Source organism: Dermochelys coriacea, chromosome 6 (assembly GCF_009764565.3).
Source record: "Dermochelys coriacea isolate rDerCor1 chromosome 6, rDerCor1.pri.v4, whole genome shotgun sequence".
In the NCBI taxonomy this organism is placed as follows: domain Eukaryota; kingdom Metazoa; phylum Chordata; order Testudines; family Dermochelyidae; genus Dermochelys; species Dermochelys coriacea.
The window spans coordinates 99,626,749-99,649,520 of NC_050073.1; the positions used below are offsets into that span (position 1 = coordinate 99,626,749).

At 45.8% G+C, this 22,772-nt stretch overlaps 1 protein-coding gene across 10 annotated transcripts; it reads right to left on the minus strand.

Moving 5' to 3' along the window:
• On the minus strand, positions 1 to 22,728 carry LOC119857184. Of its 10 annotated transcripts, XM_043517877.1 has the most exons (9): positions 22,360 to 22,728; positions 19,636 to 20,214; positions 17,189 to 17,316; positions 15,599 to 15,642; positions 14,561 to 14,659; positions 12,762 to 12,823; positions 11,543 to 11,686; positions 9,693 to 9,759; positions 1 to 1,164 (listed from the first exon to the last, which is right to left on the minus strand). In XM_043517877.1, exons 3-9 carry the CDS (start codon positions 17,218 to 17,220, stop codon positions 1,025 to 1,027), a joined length of 588 nt encoding a protein of 195 aa, XP_043373812.1. In that variant the 5' UTR covers positions 17,221 to 17,316; positions 19,636 to 20,214; positions 22,360 to 22,728; the 3' UTR covers positions 1 to 1,024. The 10 variants fall into 10 exon arrangements, with proteins under 10 accessions (XP_043373812.1, XP_043373813.1, XP_043373811.1 ...); XM_043517878.1 differs by lacking the exon at positions 17,189 to 17,316; XM_043517876.1 differs by having other exon boundaries at positions 17,189 to 20,214.
• Positions 22,729 to 22,772: the final 44 nt, after the last annotated feature.

Here is a 22,772-nt window from a genome sequence, read left to right on the forward strand (position 1 = left end):
CTCAATAGATTATAAGCTTTGTAATGATACCTTACAAGAGACCTTTTGCATAAAGCATATTCCAGGTACATTATATTTACACTCATAAGCATATTTCCATAAACATATGGAGTGCAATGTCACACAGTTCTTGACAATATTGAAGGTATTATACACCAAATCTTACTTTCATGAATGTGTATGGTAATGGCAGCAGAAAGAGTTTGTAGAAAGCTCTTGAGGAAGATTTACTAACTAATAGGTTTTGTATTAAAAGTTATTGAGAGGTATTTCAAATGCTGTTTAATTTTTGTTGTTGCATTCAATGTAAATATTTGTTTACTAATGGCTTGTCTACATGGGGACACTCAGAAAAAGTTAACCTAAACTAATTAAAGATGTGAATTTAAGCAGTTTAATGCAGTTTAACTAATCAGTTATTCAGATTAACTTTCCTGAGTGTCCCCATGTAGACAAGCCCTAAGAAATTGAGTGGTATTCTATGAAGGTGACTGGAAGCTGCTATTAACACCTCCATTCAGGGAGTTTGAATGCAAGAGCCCTGGGTGTCATGATTTCTGAAAAAATAGAACTCTGGCCTGTGCTTCACCAAAAGTGTAGGTAAAGGAGAGTGCAATAGCAGTTTTACATAATCTACCCTTTCTAATCCACATATAGCTGCTCCTTGTGGTTCCCTAAAATCTTAGCCAAAGGCTATGGGAGGGTGCTAGGAAGTCTGGGATATGGATGGTTGGACTCGGATCCACATAATGCAGTATAGACACTGGAACCCCTGGTCAGGATCCAGGGTTCAACAATCCTAACCTGAGATTAAATATGAGTGTAGATGCTCAAGCCCGAAATTAACTAACCCAGGGTCTGCTAAATTGAGTTCTACTGACCCTGGGCTTACATTGCTGTGTAGATGTCTTCACAGAGCTCAATAGGATGAGAGGCAGTGCATCCCCTGACGGTCCCGTGGCTTTCCTAGCTGGTGAGCACCCCCTATCAGTCTTCTTATGGCACTTATGTGGCACCAGCGAGGTCAAGCAGTGCCAGGGCGCTGTCCCTGGCTGTGGTGCCGGTGCCAAGGTTCTTTTATACTAGAATCCTTCCTTGGCACCATGTTGCGCACCAATGCTGGAGCGCTCCATACTGATATGGGTCCCGACGGTCTGCAGCCAGCTGTGGGCAGAGAGCAGATTCCATTAAAAGTTGTTTCAAGCGGAAATCACGCTCCTTCTTGGTTATTGGCCAAAAAGCCCTGCAGATTTTGCACCTTTCTGTTTGGTGCACTTCCCCCAGACACTTTAAGCAGGAGTCGTGGGGATCACTGATGGGCAAAGACTTATTGCAAGCACTGCAAGGCTTTAAGCCTTGGGCTGGCAGCATGCCCCGGAGACCAAGGAGGGGGCGATTAGGGATTGAGGAGAGACCCCGCTCCCAACCTACTATCTAACCCATCTATACTAAATTACTATAACACTAACTCGAATGACTAACAGAAGAACGCTAAGGGAGCACTTGCTGAGCAAGTGAGCACTGTTCCAAAGGACGTCACGGACGGTAAGAAGGAACTGAAGGGCGGTTGGGTCAGCAGGGTCATATATGGAGTGCCATGAAGGCACCACTCCAGGGGGCTTCACAGACGACCCAACAGGAGCTGCTAAGGGAAAACTTTACGATGACCGTGCATGCAGCGCATGCACACCTGACTGAAATTTATGCAAACAAGCACTCAAAGAAGACCTAATTTCCTTCTTTGACAGGTTTATTGGCCTTGTGGATAGGGGAGAAACCGTAGACTTGATATATATTGAGATTAGTAAGGCTTTTGACACAATCCCACATGACAGTCTGATAAGCAAACAAGGGAGATGTGGTCCAGATGAAATTACTATAAAATGGGTGCACAACTGGATCCAAGACCTTACTCAGAGTAGTTATGAGTGGTTTGCTGTCAAAATGGAATGATGTATCTAGTGAAGTCCCACAGAGATCAGGGGCACAGTACTATTCAATATTTTCATTAATGACTTGGATAATGAAGTGGGGAGTATGTTCATACAATCTGTGGATGACACCAAGCTGGAAGGGGTTGCTAGCACCTTGGAGGACAGCATTATAACTTAAAATGACTTTGGCAAATGAGAGGTTTGGTCTGAAATCAACAAAGACAAATGCAAAGTACTTCACTTAGCAAGGAAAATATCAAATGAACAACTACTAAATGAGGAATAATTGGCAAGATGGTAACATAGGTGCCGACTCCGTGGGTACTCTGGCGCTGGAGCACCCACTGGTAGCCCTGTAGATCAGCGCCTCCCCCTCCACAGTGCCTCCCACCTGCCTGCAATCAGCTGTTCACTTGTGAGCAGGAGGCGCTGGGAGGAAGGGGGAGGAGTGGGGGCAGGAAGAGGTGGGGCAGGGGTAGAGTGGGTGTGGGAAGAGGCGGGGCAGGGGTGGAGTGGGAGCGGGGCCTTAAGCGGAGCAGAGATGGGGGCTTGGAAGAAGGCATGGAGTGGGGACGGGGATTGGGGCGGAGCAGGGGTCGAGCACACCCTGGGATATGAGTACATCAGCGCCTATGTGTGGTACTACTGCTGAAAAGGACCTAGAAGTTAAAGTGGCTCACAAACTGAGTAAGAGTCAGCAATGTGATGTAGTTGCGAAAATGGCTAATATCATTCTGTGGTCTATTGACAGGAGTGTTATTTGTAAGACATGGGAGGTAACTGTCCCACTCTACTCAGCACTGGTGAGGCCTCAGCTGGAGTACTGTGTCCTGTTCTGGGCACCACATTTTAGGAAAGATGTGGACAAATTGGAGAGAGTCCAAAGGAAAGCAACAAAAATGATAAAAAGTTTAGAAAACCTGACCTATGAGGAAACTGGGTATGTTTAGTCTTGAGAAAAGAAAGTCTTGAGGGGGGACCTGATAATAGTCTTCAAATATGTTAAGAATTGTTATAAAGAGGCTGGGGATCAATTGTTCTCCATGTCCACCGAAGGTAGGGCAAAAATAAGGGGCTTAATCTGCAGCAAGGGAGATTTAGGTTACATACTTTTGGAAGATGAGACTCTGTGCTGTGGGGGCAGATTCAATAGCTGCAGGCTGCAGTTTGCAGCAGGCTCTTGTTTCTGTATTATATCATGTTTGCATACAAAGAATATAACTTAACTACAAGCTCTCATTGTTTTAATGCAAAGAAAAATGCACTTTATAACTTACTAAATAAGAATTGATTGATAAGATATAATTCTGGACATGGGAGGGTCAGATTGTACAAGGGAAAAAACAAGACAAAAATAAACAAATCCTTATCCTTTTTTTATTTAGGATTAATGCTGTTTGTTATTGATCGAGACAAGAAATATGGACAATAAGCCAGCACAGGTAAAGGATTCTCACCACGTTAGAATCATGACTCAGGTGTTGGTGATAAACTAGTGATAGGGCATATCAGAGTGCCTCTCTAGGGTAGTTGTTGGTATCCTCTGTCATAATATACTCTGTGCTGAGAGAGTGAAAGACGGAGAGAAGGAGAATGAGAGAGAAATCATATTGCCCTCTAGTGACTGGCTGGTAGAGACAATAAAAGACCTGTTTGCCACCAATTGCAGGCCATCTATTTTACCTCAAGTGGCAGAGGCCTGTGTTTTTGCACTCTAAGACCCAGATGCGTAGGCCTGGCTTCTCAGGTGGGTAAGTGAGAGTTTTACCATTGTGTCAATTGCTTGCAGCTGATGGTGTAACAAAACCATGTTGGTGCTAGATTAGTTGTTACCCTCTGATGGCTTTTTGCTGGCCTACAGAAATGAGTTTGGTGGTCTCAAACCAGCTGCCAGTGACAGGTGTCCACTATGCAAAAACTATCATAATAGCTGGCACCCCTTCTTGGAAGATTGGCCCACCTTGGACTGAGCATGGAAGAGTGGATTCTGACCTTACATCAGTTTTACACTTGGGCAAGTCCATTGATTTCAGCAGTTATACTCTGATTTACACAGGTACAGAGGAGAATCAGAGCCACAGACTGAATTATTCTTACTCCTAGATCAGAACAGGACTGAGGCACATTGACGGGGCTGTGTGGGGTGCTTTCATTGCTGTGTTTATTCTGTAGATAAATAGAAGACTTCAGTCTTCTGGGGTCATCAGACTGGCAACTCATGAACACTAAATTCACTAGAAGAAAGTAAAATGAGATCAGATCCGCTCTTACAAACAACATATCCTCTCACTGTTCTTCTCCTGCCCCAATTTAGCTCCCTGGCTTCTGACTGATCAGTTCTGGTAGCTCCCTTCTCTTTGAAGACCAAGATATTGAATAACACAATGTTCCTCTAAATCCCATTTGCACTTATATAGCACCTTTCATCAGCACTATCCGAGCATTATTGAATTAATTATCTAGTTAGTACATTCATTGTTTGTTTGATCAAAACTACAGTTTGTCCTGAAATATATGTAATCAATTATAGAACAGACAGCTGCTCCAGACATTGCCTATTGAATGCTCAATCTTATTTGAAATTGGAAGTGTTCAGTTACCAGCCCACTCTACTGATGTTTATTCAATCTGCCTATTCAATTCCTCCCAGCCTTTGAAGCCACCTGGTCATTGTCTGAAAATGCAGGGTCAATGCTTCTTTGAAGCGAGCATTTTCCCTGTCTCCTGCCAAAATTAATTTGACTTAATATGAAATAAACCATCAGTTCATGTTTGGTGATAACCAATGAAATATGAAGCGTTATCATAACATGGTGTTCAAAAGCCTGGATAGGATTTATAAAAGATTCAGTTAGTTTTTTAAAAAGAGGCCCTGACAGAGGGTGGTAACAGAGTGTAATTCTTCCTTCAGCTGATGAAAACTAAGAGACTAATTTAGCAAACATCTATGTGAGATTCAATGGGCTATTTACAGTTTGTTGGAAAGAAGACAAATCTTCATAAAGTAATTTAGACAAACCAGGAACAAAGTTGGTGGCTGTCCAGAAAACATGTATAATGTGATTTTCAAGGGCTTCATTGAGAAGTGGCTGCTAGCAAGAGAAGAAGATTAGATCAGAACTTCAGTGATATAGGTACCAAAGGTCAAGTCTGAAGGATCATTTTGGATGAATATTTTTCAAGCACCCAAAAATGTTCTTTCCTCGTCTCAGGAAAGGGACCTGGCCTGTAACCCAGACAACCCAATGAAGATCTCTGCTCAGTGCACAGAACTATGGTCAAAAAAAGCCAAGATGTTAGGATGGATACAGAATGGCATGGAGAATTGCCATTATATAAAACAATGGTGCTGCCTCCTCTGGAATATTGTGTGTGGCACTGCTCATCCCATCTCAAAATGGGCAGTGTAGAATAGAGGAGTTAGAGAAGGGCAATGAGAAGAATAATTAAGGGCATGAAAAAATCACATATAAAGAGAGACTTAAAAAAATTGGGATTGTTTACCTTAAAAAGAAAGGGGGACATAATAAAAGTACATAAAATAATGAATGGACTAGAGAAGTTAGATCAAAAGCTTCTATCACATAACACGGCAAAATCAAAACTGACAAAAGAAAATTCTTTTTCACACAACATGATTGAACTGTGGAACTCATTGCCAGAGGATGTCACTGAGATCAGGAATTTAAAAAGGGATTGGACATTTATATGGATAACAAGAATATTACAAAAAGTGTTAATAAAATTTTTGGAAGGAATAGGAAACCTCATGCTTTGGAGCTCAAACCAATTTTTAATAACTTCATGGAGGGTAGATTATGTGCCTGCTGCAGGTTTCTTTAACCTTCCTATGAAACATCTGGTGCAGGCCACTGTTCAAGACAGGACACTGGTCTAGATGGAGCTTGTGCAGTTTCTATACACTGACAAAACAAATAAATGTACCTGGCTCTCTAGGACAGTAATGTACTCTCTAAATGGTCATGACAAATTGGAAGAGTCATAAAGATACAAAGAAGAGGGGCAGGGAGATAGAAATAAGATTATGTGGTTACTCAATAGCCCATGAGCACATCTTGATGATTACCTTGATTTTGTTTGGGTTTTCTTATTTTTACCACCTTCCTTCTCCCCTCACTTCACGTAGGCAAAAAGACAGTAGTCTCAAGATTTGCAGAGAGATCTGAGGATCTGATCCAATGCTCGTTAAAGTCAATGGCAGTAAGAACAAAAGACAGAGTAGTTGAGGGGATGGTCAGATTTTGTGACACCAAGTGTTAAGCTCTAGGCAGTCAGACCTTGTGGTTGGAACCAGCCATAGAGTTGGGACTAGGCCAAGAGCTGCACTAAAACCAGGGTCTGTGGACAGGTCAGAACTGAGGTCAGAGTCCAGAGTAGACAAGCCAAATCAGGATCAGAGTTGGAGTCCAGATGCAGACTGAAGATTGAAGCTGGACTGGAGTCAATCTGAGGGTCTCGGAGACAGATGCAGGATTGGAGCGGGTCTATAACAATGCCGGAGCAAGGTCAGAGTAAGGCATAGACAAGACTGAAGGGCCTGGGACAAGGCTGGGGGAGGAGCAGGAACAGACCAAGAGCAGACTGGAAGCCGAGGGAGTCTGTAACACTGCAAGGCAGCAGGAGAGTTCCTGGCCAAGCAGTGCTGTTGTACAGACTAAATTGCAGGCGGTCTAGCAAGGTCAATAAAATACCTGGGCCTGGAGGTCATCTGACCTGGGCCCTGTCAAGGCATAAACTGCTGCAGCATGCCTGAGGGCTGAGCCACTGCAGGCTCTATTGGAGGGCTGAGGTCATGGCAGATGAGTTAGCAGCCATGGTCTGGCTGTGGGTTTGCCTTGCACCAAGGCCCTCCTTGGCAACTTGCCAGAAACCTGAGGTTGCACTTAATTTGTTTCAAATTTCCATAATTTAAAAAACATCCAACTTTATAATAATACTTTACATTTAGTTAAGAGTCTTTCATGTGAGGAGCTCAAAGTGCTCTACAAAGCTGAGCGTTATTTTCATTTTATAGCTTAAGATATTTGTCCAAGATCACTCCAGTGAAATAAACCCGGGTCCCCTGACTTGTAGCCCCCTATGCTAACCAGCAGAAGCTCTGCCTCCTATAAAGGCTCTCACCCCTTGTGTTTGTTTGTCATTGAGTCTTCTGTGATATTTATATGATCAACAATAAAAATCTGCTGTTGATCAGTGTTGTATTTACAAGGTAAAAGCAAATTCTTGGTCCACAAAATCCTAATGCTTATTTTTATGGTCCTTCTGCTTCCCTCTTTTCTGCTTGGCACCAATTTATGGACAGTCCCTGCAAAGTAGTCATGATTTACACAGTGAGCAACAACAACTCATTTGAAGTGACTATGCCATAGCACACGAATAGGTTTTCAGATAACTTTTAAGATGGTTACAATTGACTCAATGGAGTGTTAACTTGCTATAAAAGGGGACACAGAACATACCTGATTCTACTTGTTTGTGTCAATGTACTTGTTATAAAAAAGAAATAAAATGTGCTAGAAGCCATACCAAAATGGATTTCAATAGCCATATTACTCATATGCTGCAAAGGTTAACAGTTTTATTGCTGATGAAGTTTCAATCTTAGTTGAATTCAGCTGGGAAAAAAAAATCTTCCAGTTTACTGAGAAACTAAAATACTTGGCAAAGGAAAGTGAACGTCTTTGTTTACACTACCACTTTTGTCAGCAAAACTTTTGTCGGTCAGCTGGTGTCGACAGCGCTATGTCAGCAGGAGAGGCTCTCCTGCCAACATAGTTAACACCGCTTGTTTAATTATGCTGGCAGGAGAGTTCTCTCTTGCCATCAAAGAGCGGCTACACGGGAGACCTTACAGGGGCAGAACTGTACCAGTACAGCTGTGCCGCTGTAAGGTCTGTAGTGTAGACATAGCCAAAGTGAAAATAGATGCCCAAGCACTTGCTTAGTGAAAAACATTCTAAATTCTGCTAAATTCCATTCTCTCTTTAAAAAATGGGCATCCAAAATTTGCCCAGCTCAGGGCAAATTGGCACCTTGCCAGTGACCTAAAGGCCATATTGGCACTTGGCAGGAGTCTAAGGGTCATACTTGAAATATCACAGGAAATTTCTTGATAGTGAGTTCTATCTGTTAGGGTAACAGTCTCCTGAGGGAACTTGTGGAAGCCCCATTGCTTGACACATTGGATACTAGACTAGACAGAACACTACTAAATGTACAATTGAAAAAAATACTACATGAGGAGGAAGATGGATGAGATGACCTAACCAGCTGCATTCTAGCTCCAGGTTCTAGGAATTCCATTTAATCTGTATCTACCTTCTTTTCTAACATGGAGGTGAGAGCCAAGACTCTAGGCCCCAGCATAGGATGCTCGGTTATGAGCTGAGTGGTTCAAGAAGGAGTATCATGCTAGGATTGAGGTCTACCTCACCCCATATTAAAGTTGAAAGTGTCTTGGCCTACCACATGGAAGTTTATGGTTTACAAACAATCTATAGGTCACCTCTGCTGTATATGTTCTATAGCAGGATATGAAACTTTCAGTGGCTATTGTGTTGCATTCAGTAAATGTTTTGTAATATGTTGCTCTCTGTTGCATTTAGCAATACACTTCAAAGACTTCAATCACTTAGAAACATTCCTGTCAGGCAGTGAAACTGCTAAATTCCACAGTGAAGTCTGTAATTTGCTCATGGAAGCACCATGGGAAGGGCACCAAGGGGCTCAATTCCCAATGGGAGTTGGATACCTACCTCCCATTTATGATGAAGTATCATAATTAAAACCAAGTTCCACTTATTAAATAAACAAATAAAATACATTTTATGATACATTATCCTCGCTTATTTGTTTGTTCATTTGCTCGCTAATTTGCAACATTTAGTCATTTGCAACGGTTCTCCCAGTCATTAGTGCAAATTAGCGATGTTCTGCTGCAGTTAGAGACACCATTTCCAAAGAGTTAAATAGCCATAACTGCACAATTTTCTTTCACTGTTCTTTCTTTATTACTGTGAACCTGATATGTACCTATAGGGCCTTTAATCTGCATGCAGATGCAGGGCAGCGTAATTAGATTTTCATTTTATATTTAGCTGGTGTTAAAGATGGATCGGTATCAAAATTCTGGAGTCTAGCAACTCTGAACCTTGGGAAAGTTTTGAATTCAAATCTATAATTGCATTTTGTTGCCCCAATTGCTAGTCCTTTTGGCATCAGCACTTTTACAATGTGACTTAAAAAAGCACTTTGAGGACTTCCTATTATCATCTCATTTGTTTGTAACATCTTTAGTCCCAAAGGATCACTAAGTGCTTTACAAACTTTGTAGACAAGTAGTACTTCATTCTCCCAATGAAATGTGCCCATCTCTGAAATGGAACATGGTAACTATATAACAGTGTGCAGCAGCACTACAGAACTGTTTAGGGTAAAAGTGAAGGCAAATAATGTAAGCAGCTGAAATTGTGAAGAGAATTTACATAGCCAGAACATAAACTTCCCAAATTCATGTGCGGTCAGGGCACTAGAGTTGATACCTTTATGCTTGTGAATGCTAGGAGGTTTTCAATGACCACAAGTGGTCAGGATTAAGGTTTTATATGTTGAAAAGGGACACGCCTTCCCAGGGGTTGGAAAGAGGCTAACCAGCACCTCTGGGCCTGTGCTGCGCCAACAAGGTGCACCTGCACAGTTTGTTCCACCTGAAGGAGGGGCTCAAAAGGGGAAGCTTACCATAGGAAGGGGTGCTGACCAGGAAGAAGGCTGCATCATGCAGAGACAGTGAGTTCCAGAGGCAGGCCTGTTGAGGAGGAACTAGCTGCAGAACACAAAACTTCAGGAGCCTCCCTGAATCATAGCCAACGGGGGTAGGAAGTAAACCCCATGAAAGGGCAATAGACTGAGAGACTGAGCCTTTAAAGCCCTATCTAGGGGCTGTTTGAGAGGCTGACCACTGCTCCAGCCAGACTTTCCTCTCTCGCAAGGGGAAGGGAGGAAGAAGAACCAGCCCTCTGCCAAGGAGCGATTGCCCCAGAAAACTCCCCCAAATGCAGCCAGTGGAGGAGTAGAGGGTAAATGAAGGACAGTGAGACCTGGATGGGAGTCCCACCCCATCCTACAAGTGGTGGAAAATGCAGGCATAGTATGCCCAATACAAGGAGTTTAAAAATGGGGGGAGTAAGGAGGGAAAGGCCTTAGAAAAGATAAGGTCCAGCTGCTCCATGCAAGGAACCGGACCGGTGGTATAAATAGATGGTGGTGATGCAGTAGCAGCAAGCTACCCAGAAGCAGCAGTTACAATAGAAATTGCTGCAGCAGTGGAATGCCCAATGGCAAGTCCAGGACTCCCAACAGTTGCAGCTGAGGGAACTGATGACACAGCAGCAGGAGTTCCAAAAGGAAATGCTACAGCAGCTAGTACCAGTCATACGCTTGCAGGAGGCACCGGGGGGCCATGGTTCCACTGAAGGGGTCTTTTCAATGGTACCAGTGAAGCTCACCAAGATGGAACTGAAGGATGACCCTGAAATCTTTTTAGTTATGTTTGAGAGAGTGGCATTGGCAGTCCAGTGGCCCTCAGAACAATGGGCTCTTATTCTAGCCCATACCTGAGATACCCCAAGGGGATCAGACCCCGAATGATAGCACAAACACAACGGCTGAAAGAACATTGTTGGAAGTGGCTCCACCTGGAGGAGCGCAAAAGACACAAGCAGCTGAGGCCATGGTGATGGAGCACGAAGGGGACGGGGACACCGAGCACAAAGGCCATGCCATGCAGGGGAACACCAAGGATCTCAACAGCTGAAGTGGCACCCACAGACAGAGGTTCAGTTAACACCCCACAGATGGGCTCTCCTCAGTCTAGGAAAAAGGCAGCCCACCTCAGCCTATTAACATGCTACTCTTGAGAGTAGACTGGGCACATAAAAAGGGAGTGCCCGCTGACGGAATGCGAGTGCGCCCAGGGCTGGACAGCAGAAGCCCATGTGCAAAAATCCCCTCCCACTAAGCTGGTGGTATCAGTGGTGGTCCAAGGGAAGCTGGTTCAAGGACTCTTGGACTCCAGCTGCAGCCAAATGGTGATCCAGGCCTCTATGGTGGGGAGTGATACCACTCCAAAGAACACGATCCACCTTCTATGTATCTACTGTGATGTTAAAACCTACCTCAGCCAGCAGTTACAACTGACAGTGGGGGCCCATTCAACAGTGATAGCCATAGCCTTGGCAGAAAAGTTGGCCTATCCCATGATCATAGGTCGGGACTGGCCTCTTTTTTGGCAAATTGTCAATACCCAGGCCTGGGCAACAATTGAGAAGAGGGACCAAGTGGGGACCCCACTTCCTGGGAGCTTCATAAGCCTTGTGGAAACCAATGACCCCGGAGAAGAGATGTCCTGAGCAATAGAGCTGCAGAACTCCACAGGGGATGAAGAGGTAGGTCACTGAGACGGAGAAGCTCCCCTACGGGGTGGAAATTTCATGCTAGAGCAGAGAAACAACCCTAAATTGAGCCGGGCATATGAGCAGCTGGCCACCATGGGAGGAGAAATAGCAGAGCATCAGGGAGGTGAACAGTACCTGCACTTTGCACTGAGGAAGGAGCGCCTGTACCAAATCGAGATGTATCAGCAAACTTGAGTGGTGAGGGCCCAAGTGCTGATACCACACCGGTAGTGATGAGCCGTGTGGCAGCTGGCACATGATATCCCCTGTCCAGGACATCTGGGGAGAGAGAAGATATTGGCTTGGATATTAGTCTAATTCTACTGGCCCGGCGTACACCCAGATGTGAGAGAATACTGTTCCTCCTGCCCAGAGTTTCAGCTAGCCAGCAACAGAGGGATCCCAAAGGTACCCCTTGTCCCTCTGCCCTTGATCGAGACCCCCTTTGAAAGGACAGGGGTGGACATCATGGGAACCCTAGAAAAAACTGCAACAGGGCATCAGTACATATTGGTAGTTATTGACTATGCAACCAGGTACCCGGAGGCTGTTCTTCCCCTCCACTTCCCAAAAGCAACAGTAACAGCTCCAGATCTCTTGAAGCTCTTCTGGCATATAGGATTTCCCTCTGAAATGTTAACAGACCAAGGGACCAACTTCACCCCCAGTTGATGTGGGAATTATGCTCCCTTCTGAAGGTCAAGTCTCTGAAAACCTTACTATACCACCCGCAGACTCACAGTTTAGTAGATCAGTTTAATAAAACCCTGAAGGGAATGTTAAAACACTTTGTCAGTGACAACTTCAAGCAGTGGGACCAGTTACTTCTACCACTCCTGTTTGCCATATGGGAGGTCCCACAAGCCTCTGTGGGGTTCTCCCCATTCAAGTTGCTGTACGGCCACCAACCACAGAGCATCTTGGACTTGTTACAAGAAGGGTGGGAAGAGCAAGACATGGAGGGCTTAAGTGCAACCCAATATATGCTAGAGTTAAGAGAGCAATTTAGAAACTTAGAGGTGTTCGCCAGGGAAAATTTGAGGAAAGCACACCACCCGCAGGAGCAAAATAGAGGGGCGAGATTACGGACTTCTGGTCTGGGTGGCCATGTTCTTCTTCTACTGCCCTCCACAGAATCTAAATTAATGGCCCAATGGCAGAGTCCATTCAAAATGGTCAGACAGGTAGGGCCCATAAACTATTAGAGGAGGAGGAAGGAAACCCAAGTCTACCATGTGAACCTCCTCAAAACTTGGAGGGTGTGGGAACCCCTGATGATCTAGAATTGGGGCCCCAGGTGCCCAGTGGCAAGGCTCCAGTGACATTATCAGGGGATCTAGTGAGGGTCTCTCACCTGCACAAATGAAGCAATTTCTCCAACCAGTTGGGGACTTTTCAGTGGCGTTCTGCAACCACCTGGGGAGAATGCAGTTGGTCAAGCATCACCTAGAGACTACTCAGGGCTGGTAGTCCAGGAGAACCCTAGACAATTGTCATGAAGGATGTGGGATACAGTCCAATAATAAATATATGCAATGCTGGAGATAGGGGTGATTAGGGAATCCAAAAGTGAATGAAGAAGCCCCACATTTCTTGTTCCCAAAACAGACGGTAAAGTTTGGCTCTGCATCGATTTCAGGAAGACTAATGCAATCACAAAATTTTATCCCTACTTCCAAGGGTGGATGAGTTTCTAGAATTGCTGGGACTGGCAAAGCACCTGAGATCATCAATCTGACAAAAGTTTATTGGCAGATCCCCTTGTCCCCTTCCTCACAAGAGAAAACTACTTTCTCCAACTCTTTTTCCAATTCGAGACCATGCCTTTTGGCCTCCATGGGGCTGCTACTACCTTCCAACAGCTAATGAATCAGATCCTCAACCTCCACCATCAATACATAGCAGCCTACGTTGACCACATAGTCATCTACAATCCCACCTGGGAAGAACACTTGAAGCATTTAAGGGCAGTGCTAAAAACCTTACAGGAGGCAGCATTTTACAGCCAGCCTGGCAAAATGTAAGTTGGCTGTGAATGAAGTGACCTATTTGGGGTACCATGTACGGGGTGGCCGTATGAAACTGCTGGTCAACAAGGTGCAGGCCCTTACATGCCCCATGCCCCAGACGAAGAGGCAAGTGAGAGGTTTTCTTGGCCTGGCTGGATATTACTGGAGGTTTATTCCCAGTTTCACCTCAGTCATGGCCCACCTCATGAAAGGCAACAACCCTAACAAGATCCATTGGGATGAGAAGTCAGAGGAAGCATTCAGGGAATTGATAACACAATCATGCCAGGCACCCGTGCTCTTTAATCCCAACTTCTCTCGGGAATTCATACTACATTCAGATGCTTCACATGCCAGTCTTGGCGCTGTTCTCTCACAGGACTTCGAAGGAGAAGAACAGCAGATGACAGAACGAGGAGTAATGGTCTCAAGTTGCAATGGGGGAGGTTTAGATTGGATATTAGGAAAAACTTTTTCACTAAGAGGGTGGTGAAACACTGGAATGCGTTACCTAGGGAGGTGGTAGAATCTCCTTCCTTAGAGGTTTTTAAGGTCAGGCTTGACAAAGCCCTGGCTGGGATGATTTAACTGGGACTTGGTCCTGCTTTGAGCAGGGGGTTGGACTAGATGACCTTCTGGGGTCCCTTCCAACCCTGATATTCTATGATTCTATGATTCTATGATTCTAACACCCAGTCCTATACTTAAGTAGGAAGCTATTCCCTAGCGAAAAGTCATACTCTATTATCAAAAAGGAGACATTAGTGATCAAATGGGCAGTAAACGCCTGCAGGTATTACTCTTCTCCCTAATCACCAATCACGTGCCCCTTCGCTGGATCCAGACCATGAGAGACACAAACCCTTGCATCATGAGATAATACCTTGTATAACAACCATACCGTTTCTGAGGACAGCACCAACGGGGCAAGGACCATGCTAATGCTGATTTCTTTTCTTGGGCAAAAGCCCCACCCCACCCCGAAGAGCCTTCCGTCTTGAGGGGTGGGGTATGTGAAAGGACATGCCCTCCCACTGGTCAGGAAGAGGCTAATGAGCTCCTCAGGGCCTGTGGTGCGCTAACAAGCCACACCTGCACAACCTGTTCCTCCTGGAGAAGAAGGGGCTTAAAAGGGGAAGCTTACCAGGAAGAAGGCTGCTCCACACAGAAACTGCTAGTAACAGAAGCTGGCCAGTCGAGGAGGAGACAGCCATGGAACACACCGCTTCCGGAGTCACCGCAGCTGACAGCCAAGCAACACGCCCCAGGAAGAAGAGTAGGAGATAAAGCCCACAAAGGGGCAATAGACTTTGAGAGACTGAGCCCATAAAGCCCTATCCAGGGGCTGCTTGAGAGGCTGACCACTGTGCCAGCCAAACCCTCCTCTCTCACAAGGGGAAGGGAGGAAAAGGAACCAGCCCTCTGCCAGGGAGCGATTGCCCCAGAGAACTCCCACAAGTGCAGCCACTGGGAGAGTAGAAAGGGTAAATGAAGGACAGTGGGACCTGGGGAGGGAAGCTCGAGGGAGTCTCGGCCCCTCCTACGCATGTCATCTGAAAGTCAACACTTCCAGTGCCATGCTGGGTCACTAATTCATGACTGGCTCAGAAGGAAAATTGCCCGCTTCTGAATCACCAAAACCATCACTTCTCTATTTCAAACCTTTCAATTAATTGTATTATTAAATGATAAATAGGTATAAGAAGACAAAAGCACATAAAAACCAAGAAATTGCTGTCTGACTCTATTCTGCTGTTTCACCTATATACTGATGTTCTGTATAGTAAGTGACTTGCTGTAAAAATTTAGCAGATACAAACAAACCAGTTAATGTCATATCAGTATTTGATAGATGTTTTCCAGCTTATTCAGTGCACACAACCTCTTCTAAGTGTTTGAACAGGAGACTGGATAGTGTATCTGATCAATGAAAACACATTGCTGTCTTGGAGAGACTGTCAGTCTCTGGGAAAAACAAAAGGGCTGTAACCTACTATGTATATTATTCTAGAAATATGATAAAGCCCTACTGGCCATCATTTTCAGTCTTATTTGTACATCCATAGAATCAAGTGTTCTCTCCTATATTTTTCTTCTAGGCTAATGGTGATTTGCATGTTTGTTTTCTCTTCCATTCTCTGTCTGTCTGTTTGTCTGTCTCAAAACCAGTAGTTTTACTCACAGTACTGACATTCATTCCAAAGAAGAAATCTTTCTCTCCAGAGACTGAAAATGAATAGCAGAGTTAAAGTATTTATGGAAACTAAGACTTTGCCCTTGGCTGAGCATTCAAGTCATGCCGCCTTCATTCTTCCACACTTCCCTGTTCCATTCTTTTATGCATCAGTAACATCAACAATATGAAACTTATTGAGTTTACAAAAGTATAATAAAATCAAATCTGAGTACTGTGTGCTTAAGTGATAGTTTTGAGGGTTAGTTGTATGCTTGAGATGTGAGGTGTATGGAGGTATCATTCATCACATCCAAATCTGTAGAAACAGTTCCTCAGTAATAGTATGCAAACAGGTACAATAATTTTAAAAACTCATATGGAGCCCCATACCAATATTTGCAAAGCCACCACATTGTCCACCTTCACATCACTCCTTAAAATGCAACTCTGCCAGGATGGCTACAAGAAACTCGACAAGGGTTAGGCAGTTGGCATGCTGTGAATGCTGCTTATCGTGATCTTCACAGTCTTACCTTGTGTTCTCTCATTTGTTTGTTGTATCCATCTATTGTGTCTCATGTTATGCCTAGACCAGCTTTTTGTTATCTGACTGTACAGTGTGGTGGCCCTAATCCCTGACTGTGGACTCTACATGGCACCACAATTCAAAATACTAAAAACAGGTCCATCCTTACACTGGAAGTTCCAGTAAATAACCTTAGTGGAAAGGTTGCTTATTGGTCTGTCAGATCTCAAAGGCCCTCTAATAATCAAATGTAGGAAGTACACCGAACCCTCACTAGAACGCATCTATATAACACGAATTCGCATATAACGCAGTCGCAGCCATGGATCCCAAATTTAATTACTTTAATTGGAATTCATTTTAATGTGGTACTGCGCATGGATCCCAAATCCCGTGTTCTAGCGAGGGTCCATTGTATTTTGGATGTTAAGAAACCTCTGCACATTGTTTTAATGTTGGTGTCTTTATTTGCCAAATACTTTCAGGCCCTCAACCTGCAATGAGCTGCATACAGGTGGATCCCGAAGGCCACACAGACTCCCACTGAAGTCAGCGGAGAGCTGCACAGCTGCCATTGCAGGATCATGGTCTAGCTTTGTATTCATTGCTGTCCAGAAAGCAATATGATCCTAAACTATTCAGTAACATAACAGGGTATTTTACTCCAAAGGCTTTAAGTGCTTTTAAATTTCATGAATTCAGGGAATTTAACTGCCCCTCAAACATTAATGGTAAATCCATTTTAATGTATTGGGATGGGATCAGTTCTGGGCTCACAGAAAAGCTAGAAAAGCTTTTAGAGACTGACAATCCTGCCTTTTACAGATCTTTATTTTCAGAAAAATGGGAGGAGACTACTGGTGGATCCTGTTCATCCAGTAATCACATATCCAAAGCCAAATCATTCTATCCCCTTAAAGTGATTACATCATTCCACAATCCACTGCCCAGAACTTTCTCAGCATTTATGTAACAACTTTACAGCCTTTTGTACCATTTATTTATACCTTTCCCAGATTATGGAATAAGACCTTTGTTGGTCCCTATAAATCAGATGACCAAGAATTTACCTTAGTTCCTTTATAAATATCTTCGGGGACATCTTTGAGTCACAGAAGTTACAGGATGAAGAAATATAGCTGTACAGTTCCTGTGTAGTACAGTTCTCTGCAGTGTGTTTTCTAGTGCTTTGTCCAATCTAAATTTTCATGTATCAAGCAACACGGCTTCCATTATTTTGCTTGTGAGTTTCCTTGCTATTAGTAAGTCTTCCCAATCTTCCATTTAAATTTTCTTTTTCTGAGTCTGTATCTGTTTGTTAACCTTCAATTGCTAATTAAATCTATTGGATCTTCCTTTGTTTTAAAAATAAACAGAATGATGACAACATTTATGGAAAAGGCCAATTCCCATAAATTTAAATCTGTAGTTTTTCATAGAAGGGCTTCACAGATTTTTATAAAATATGGAAGGGAAATCATTCTAAAGTAACGCCTAATCCTGCTCTCACTGAAACTTTTGCCATTGACCTCAGTGGTAGGAGGATCAGGCACCGAGGCTCAGAGCCTCAAGATATTTAGATGCCTAACTCCCATTGAAATCAATGGGAGTTAGGTGCCTAAATATCGCTGAGGATCAGGGCCCAGTGGCTCACCCACACTTAAAGAAAGAGGATGACATCCTAACCACATCGGAATCAGTAGCAAAATTCCCATTGACGTAAGTGGAGCAAGATTTTAATTCAGTGTCTTTATATGACACCTATTCTTTGTGGTGTAGGGCACCATCTGGTGGGCTTCAGAGGAACTCTGTCAAGCAGAGTCAGAAGTAATACTTAACTGAGACCAAAAAGAAAAGGAGTACTTGTGGCACCTTAGAGACTAACAAATTTATTAGAGCATAAGCTTTCGTGAGCTACAGCTCACTTCATCGGATGCATTTAACTGAGACCATAGCCTAGGCACAGATTGCAGAATAGGACTCAAAGTGAAATTGCTCCATATCAAAGGATTCTGCTGTGTGTTCTGGGTGCTGTGCTGTCAGAAATCTGCCCCGGTAAGAAGCATATATTCTCCAATATTTCAACATGGCCACGTGAATTTATAGGGAAAGATGGGTTTGATTCTTTGTGGTCAAAAGCTGCCATCTTGCTCCATTGAAATCAACATCAAAGCTCCCAATGACTCTAATAGTTCAGGATCAGGCACTTAGGGTAGGATTTGCAAAAGTACTTCGGCACCTAAGTCCCAGTTCTAGGTGCCACTGCAATCCACAAAACACCTAACCTGTAGGCAGTGGCGCCAATTTTCTAATCTGCCAGGGATCCTCAACCTTCTGGCTCTGCTCCCTTTTCCCAAGCCCCCACTCCACCCCGCCTTTTTCCACCTCCGCTCCCCCTAGTGTGCCTTACCCTCGCCCCTCCCCCCCAGCACCTCCTGCACGTGGCGGAACAGCTGATCTTCGGCAGGCAGGAGGTGCTGGGAGGGAGGCAGAGGTGCTGATTAGTGGGGTCACTGGGGGGCGGGAGGTGCTGGTGGGGAGAGGGGAGCTGGCTGCCAGTGGGTGCTCAGCACCCACCATTTTTTCCCTGTGGGTGAGCACCCATGGAGTCGGCACCTATGCCTGCTGACACCTAAAGTTGCTTGGCGTAAATTGGAGTAAACAGTTCCTTAGGTGCCTATGTTTCTGCATCTGAGCATGTGCAGTGCTGCCTCAATCTAGACATTCAAGCACCTACTCCCAAGCCCCAGAGTGATTCACAAACCTGGGGAAACATGGGCGTTAGGCCACCCAGGTCATGTCCAGGGCCTGATCCCATAGGCGTGCTCAGAGATACTTCCCTGTCTCTATTGGAAATACCTCATCTGATACATCCTAAGATGACATTTGTCTCTTTCATGGCCACATCTTAATGTTAATCACCATAATAACTAAGTACAAAACTTAGGCCCCTGTGCGCAGTAAAGCAGCTTTGAGCGCTCTAACTCCTGAGGTGTATACACTGCCAAGCCACTTGGTGTGCAGAAACTGCGCAGATGCAGCGCTCTAAAAAAACAACCCAGACGAGAGGCATAGAGCTATTTGCACCGGGGCTACAGTGCTGCAGAGCCAGTGATTGGCCTCCAGGAGGTGTCCCACAATGCCTGTTCTCACCTCTCTGGCCACTGGATTGAACTCTACTACCCTGCCCTCAGGTGACCAAACGTCAGCCCCATACATTCCTTTGCAAATTTGAAAGTCCCCTTCCTGTTTGTTCAGTGATGCATGCAGTGGTTTCAGCGCATCTTTCCAGGTCGCCATGCCTCCTCCATGCACCAGGCGATCCCCCGCTTGGAGCAATGCCGAGCTGCTGGACCTCATCAGCATTTGGGAAGAGGAGGCAGGGCAGTCACAGCTGCACTCTAGCCGTTGGCATTATGATACCTATGGACAGATTTCTAGATGCATGAAAGAAAAGGGCCATGACCGGGACACATTGCAGTGCAGGGTCAAAGTGAAGGAGCTGAGGAACACCTACCACATGGTGCAGGAGGCAAACCACCGTGTCTGTGCTGCGCCCACAAAATGCCGGTTCTACAAAGAGCTGGATGCAATATTTGGTGGTGACCCCACCTCCACTGCAAAGGCCCCTGTGGATATTTCGTTGGCTTGTGTGCCAGTTGAGAGTGGACTGAGCCAGGAAGAGGCAATCTTGGATGAAGAGGGGGAGGGGAAGCCAGAGGCAGAGGATGACTCGGAGGCCAGAGATGCATGCAGTCAGGAGCTCTTTTCTACCCTGGAGGAGCTAGCCAGTCATAGCAATTGGATCTTGACAAAGCGCAAGCAGGAGAGGAGACCACTGGTAAGTGGATCTGATTTGGGGAATTGATGAAGCGAGTTATTGGGGGCAGGAGGGTTGCAGAAAGCAGGCTTGTCTCCCACCTCATGTCTAGTTTGAGCAGCAGAACAGGCTGTTGATACACTCCCTCACTTCACGGGAATCTCCCTCAGAGATCTCCAGGAAACTCTCGTGGAGATACTGGGCAATCCGCTGCCGCAGGTTCTTTGGCAGAGCTGCTTTGTTTCTTGCCCCATTAACGATAACTTGCCTGTGTCACTGCGTCGTCATGGAAGATCCATGAGAAAAAAAATATATAGAACAGTCAAAATCCCTTTGTAATACTGGATGGTCACAAATATTTGCAAACGAACTGACGACTACTAATAAACTTGTGAGGCACTTTGAAACCAGAGTGATGAGTGTGAGATAGACAGGAGTACTACCAGCCACACATGTTCAAAATCAATGAATCAAGCCCTCAAAAGTCATGACACTGAATTAAGAATCGTGAAATTTTTTTAAATACCACCTCTGGAGGGCTTTGGGTGGATTTTTTTGTCTTCAGGTTGTCAAGCCAGGTAGGGGGTCACATTTTCAAGCCACAACCACAAGTGCCAGACAGTTTTTTTAAATAACTCTGATGTATTCAAATGATTCCAGGATCTAGGGTTTTTAGAAAAACATCTGGTATCATAAGCTGTATCATAAATCTCAAGAGTTGGCAACAGAGATTATATAGACAGACAGACATAGGTTTCAGATGAGTGGGAATGAATAACTAACAGAATTGAACCAACGACCTACAAGCGAAAGGTTCTGTGACAGACTGATAATTTCCTGTAACCTCATGGATAAACCTTACTGAATTGAGTTTAATGTCTTTGGAATCCATTGTATTAAAAATGCAACAGTCTATGTGCTATAGAGGGACTGTATGTATTTCCATGGGAAGGGCATATAGGAGAACAACAGGAGGCGATTAGGCAAATTCATTCAGTTTATAACAGCTCCAGAGAGCCACTATGCGGAGCTCTTGATGGTACATCTTGGGGGGCAGGGACACAGGCCAGAGGCTGCTTTTGGGCACCCCAGTCCCCCGCCCAGGGCAAGTGGATGACCATTGGCTCTCCACAGCTGCTTGGGCTCCCTTAGTGGCTCTTACCAGCCGAGGACAGTTGTCCCCAAACTGTGGGGCACACCCCCCATAGAGGGGCACGGAGGAACCTTCGGGGGTGTGTGGTGGGGACTGAAAAGGGAGCACGACCCAGCCCTGCTCTGTGCCCAGCTCTGCTCTGGCCCTAACCCATCCTTGCCCCCAGCTATGGCTCTGCTCAAGGCCATGCCCCAACAGCACCTCCAGCTCCACTCCCAGCCCCCAACCGCAGCCCCGGCCCCTGCTCCTGGGTGGGGAGGCGCAGACCAGGTAAGGGAGGCACAACCGAAAACATTTGGGGACATCTGACCTAGGATAACCATAAGTCCAGTTTTGGCCCTGGATGTCCCAATTTTTTTTTTTTTGGGCAAAACTAGGCATTTTTCCCATTTGCTCTTGCCAACTAATCACCACAAATGCCCAGTTTTGCCAGAAAGGGGATGGGGGGAGAGTTGAGTAGCAGGGTTGGGGCGGGGCAGGGGCAAGAGGTGGACTCGAACCAGCCCCATGTGCAGGAGGAAGGGGCTTAGGCAAGTGAATCAGGTTGGTTCCACGGAGACGCAGGAAGGGTGGAAGGGAGAGGGGGCTCAGGCCAGCTCCACGTGAGGGGCTGGTGGAGAAGGGAGAGGGGGCGCAGACCAGCTCTACATGCGGGGTTTCGGTGGGGAAGGGAAAGGGGCTCAGCCAAGTCCGTGCAGGGCTTGGGCAAGTGGCTCGGCCAGTTCCCTGTAAGGGAGGGCAGGGGGAATATACTCATTCTACACAGGTTTCAGAGTAGCAGCCGTGTTAGTCTGTATTCGCAAAAAGAAAAGGAGGACTTGTGGCACCTTAGAGACTAACAAATTTATTAGAGCATAAGCTTTCGTGAGCTACAGCTCACTTCATCGGAAGCGAGCTGTAGCTCACGAAAGCTTATGCTCTAATAAATTTGTTAGTCTCTAAGGTGCCACAAGTCCTCCTTTTCATTCTACACAGGCTCCATCTTCTGGCCTACCCAGGGGCGGGGTCTCAAGGGGAAGAGGAAGAGCAAGGCTGAGGAGCAGGTGGGCCAAAGTAGCTGTGGTCTCTGGGCACAGGCCCCAGGGGTAACCGACCACTGGGCCTGAAGCTTGCAGTTTGGAGGGGACAATGCTGCTCCCTGCCCCCAAACGCTACCCATGTTAATAAGTGGGGGGCACAGCCCCTCTGGTGCCAGTGTCCCCCCCCGCCCCCGCAGTTCTACAAAGTCCCTGGCACCCTTAATCACAGCTGAACCCCTTAAAACACACCCTGCGAAGCGACTCTTTTCATAAGATCTCTCACTAGCATTTGTTGAGTTCCAACCATCTCCAGCCCTTTTTCACTGGTCACCCGTCTATCGACAGCGACCTCCAAAAAGGGAGGATCGCGGGGAAGCCCGGGCCGGGGCGATGCTAGGGAGCGGCGGTGGGGGCCAGCGGAAGCCCTGGTGAGCACCAGGGAGGCGCTAACGCTCGCAGGGCGAGCTCGGGCCCTGCGTCTCTATGGAGCGCATCAGAGCCCCGAGGCCCAGGCCGAGAGCCATCTCGGGCGTGCTCCGGCCAGCCAGGTGGGGCTCCAGGCCCACCCCGAGATGGCGGCGGGTAAGAGTTCTTTCCTCTGCCCCTCCCCCCGTCACGTGCTTAGCCGGACGGGACAAGGCGCAGTCCGCGCCGCCTGGGCC

Bases quoted from the DNA above. Each gene is read 5' to 3' on its own strand.
- LOC119857184 (XM_043517874.1), bottom strand. From the start codon at position 19,870: ATGCATCTCTGGCCTCCGAGTCATCCTCTGCCTCTGGCTTCCCCTCCC. The intron at 12,824-14,560 runs GTAAGCTTCCCC...CATTCTCCCCAG, and splicing joins GTGGAGCAGCCTTCTTCCTG to GTGGTTGCAGAACGCCACTG. The intron at 1,165-9,692 runs GTAAGCTTCCCC...CTCTGCCCACAG, and splicing joins GGTCAGCACCCCTTCCTATG to CTGGCTGCAGACCGTCGGGA.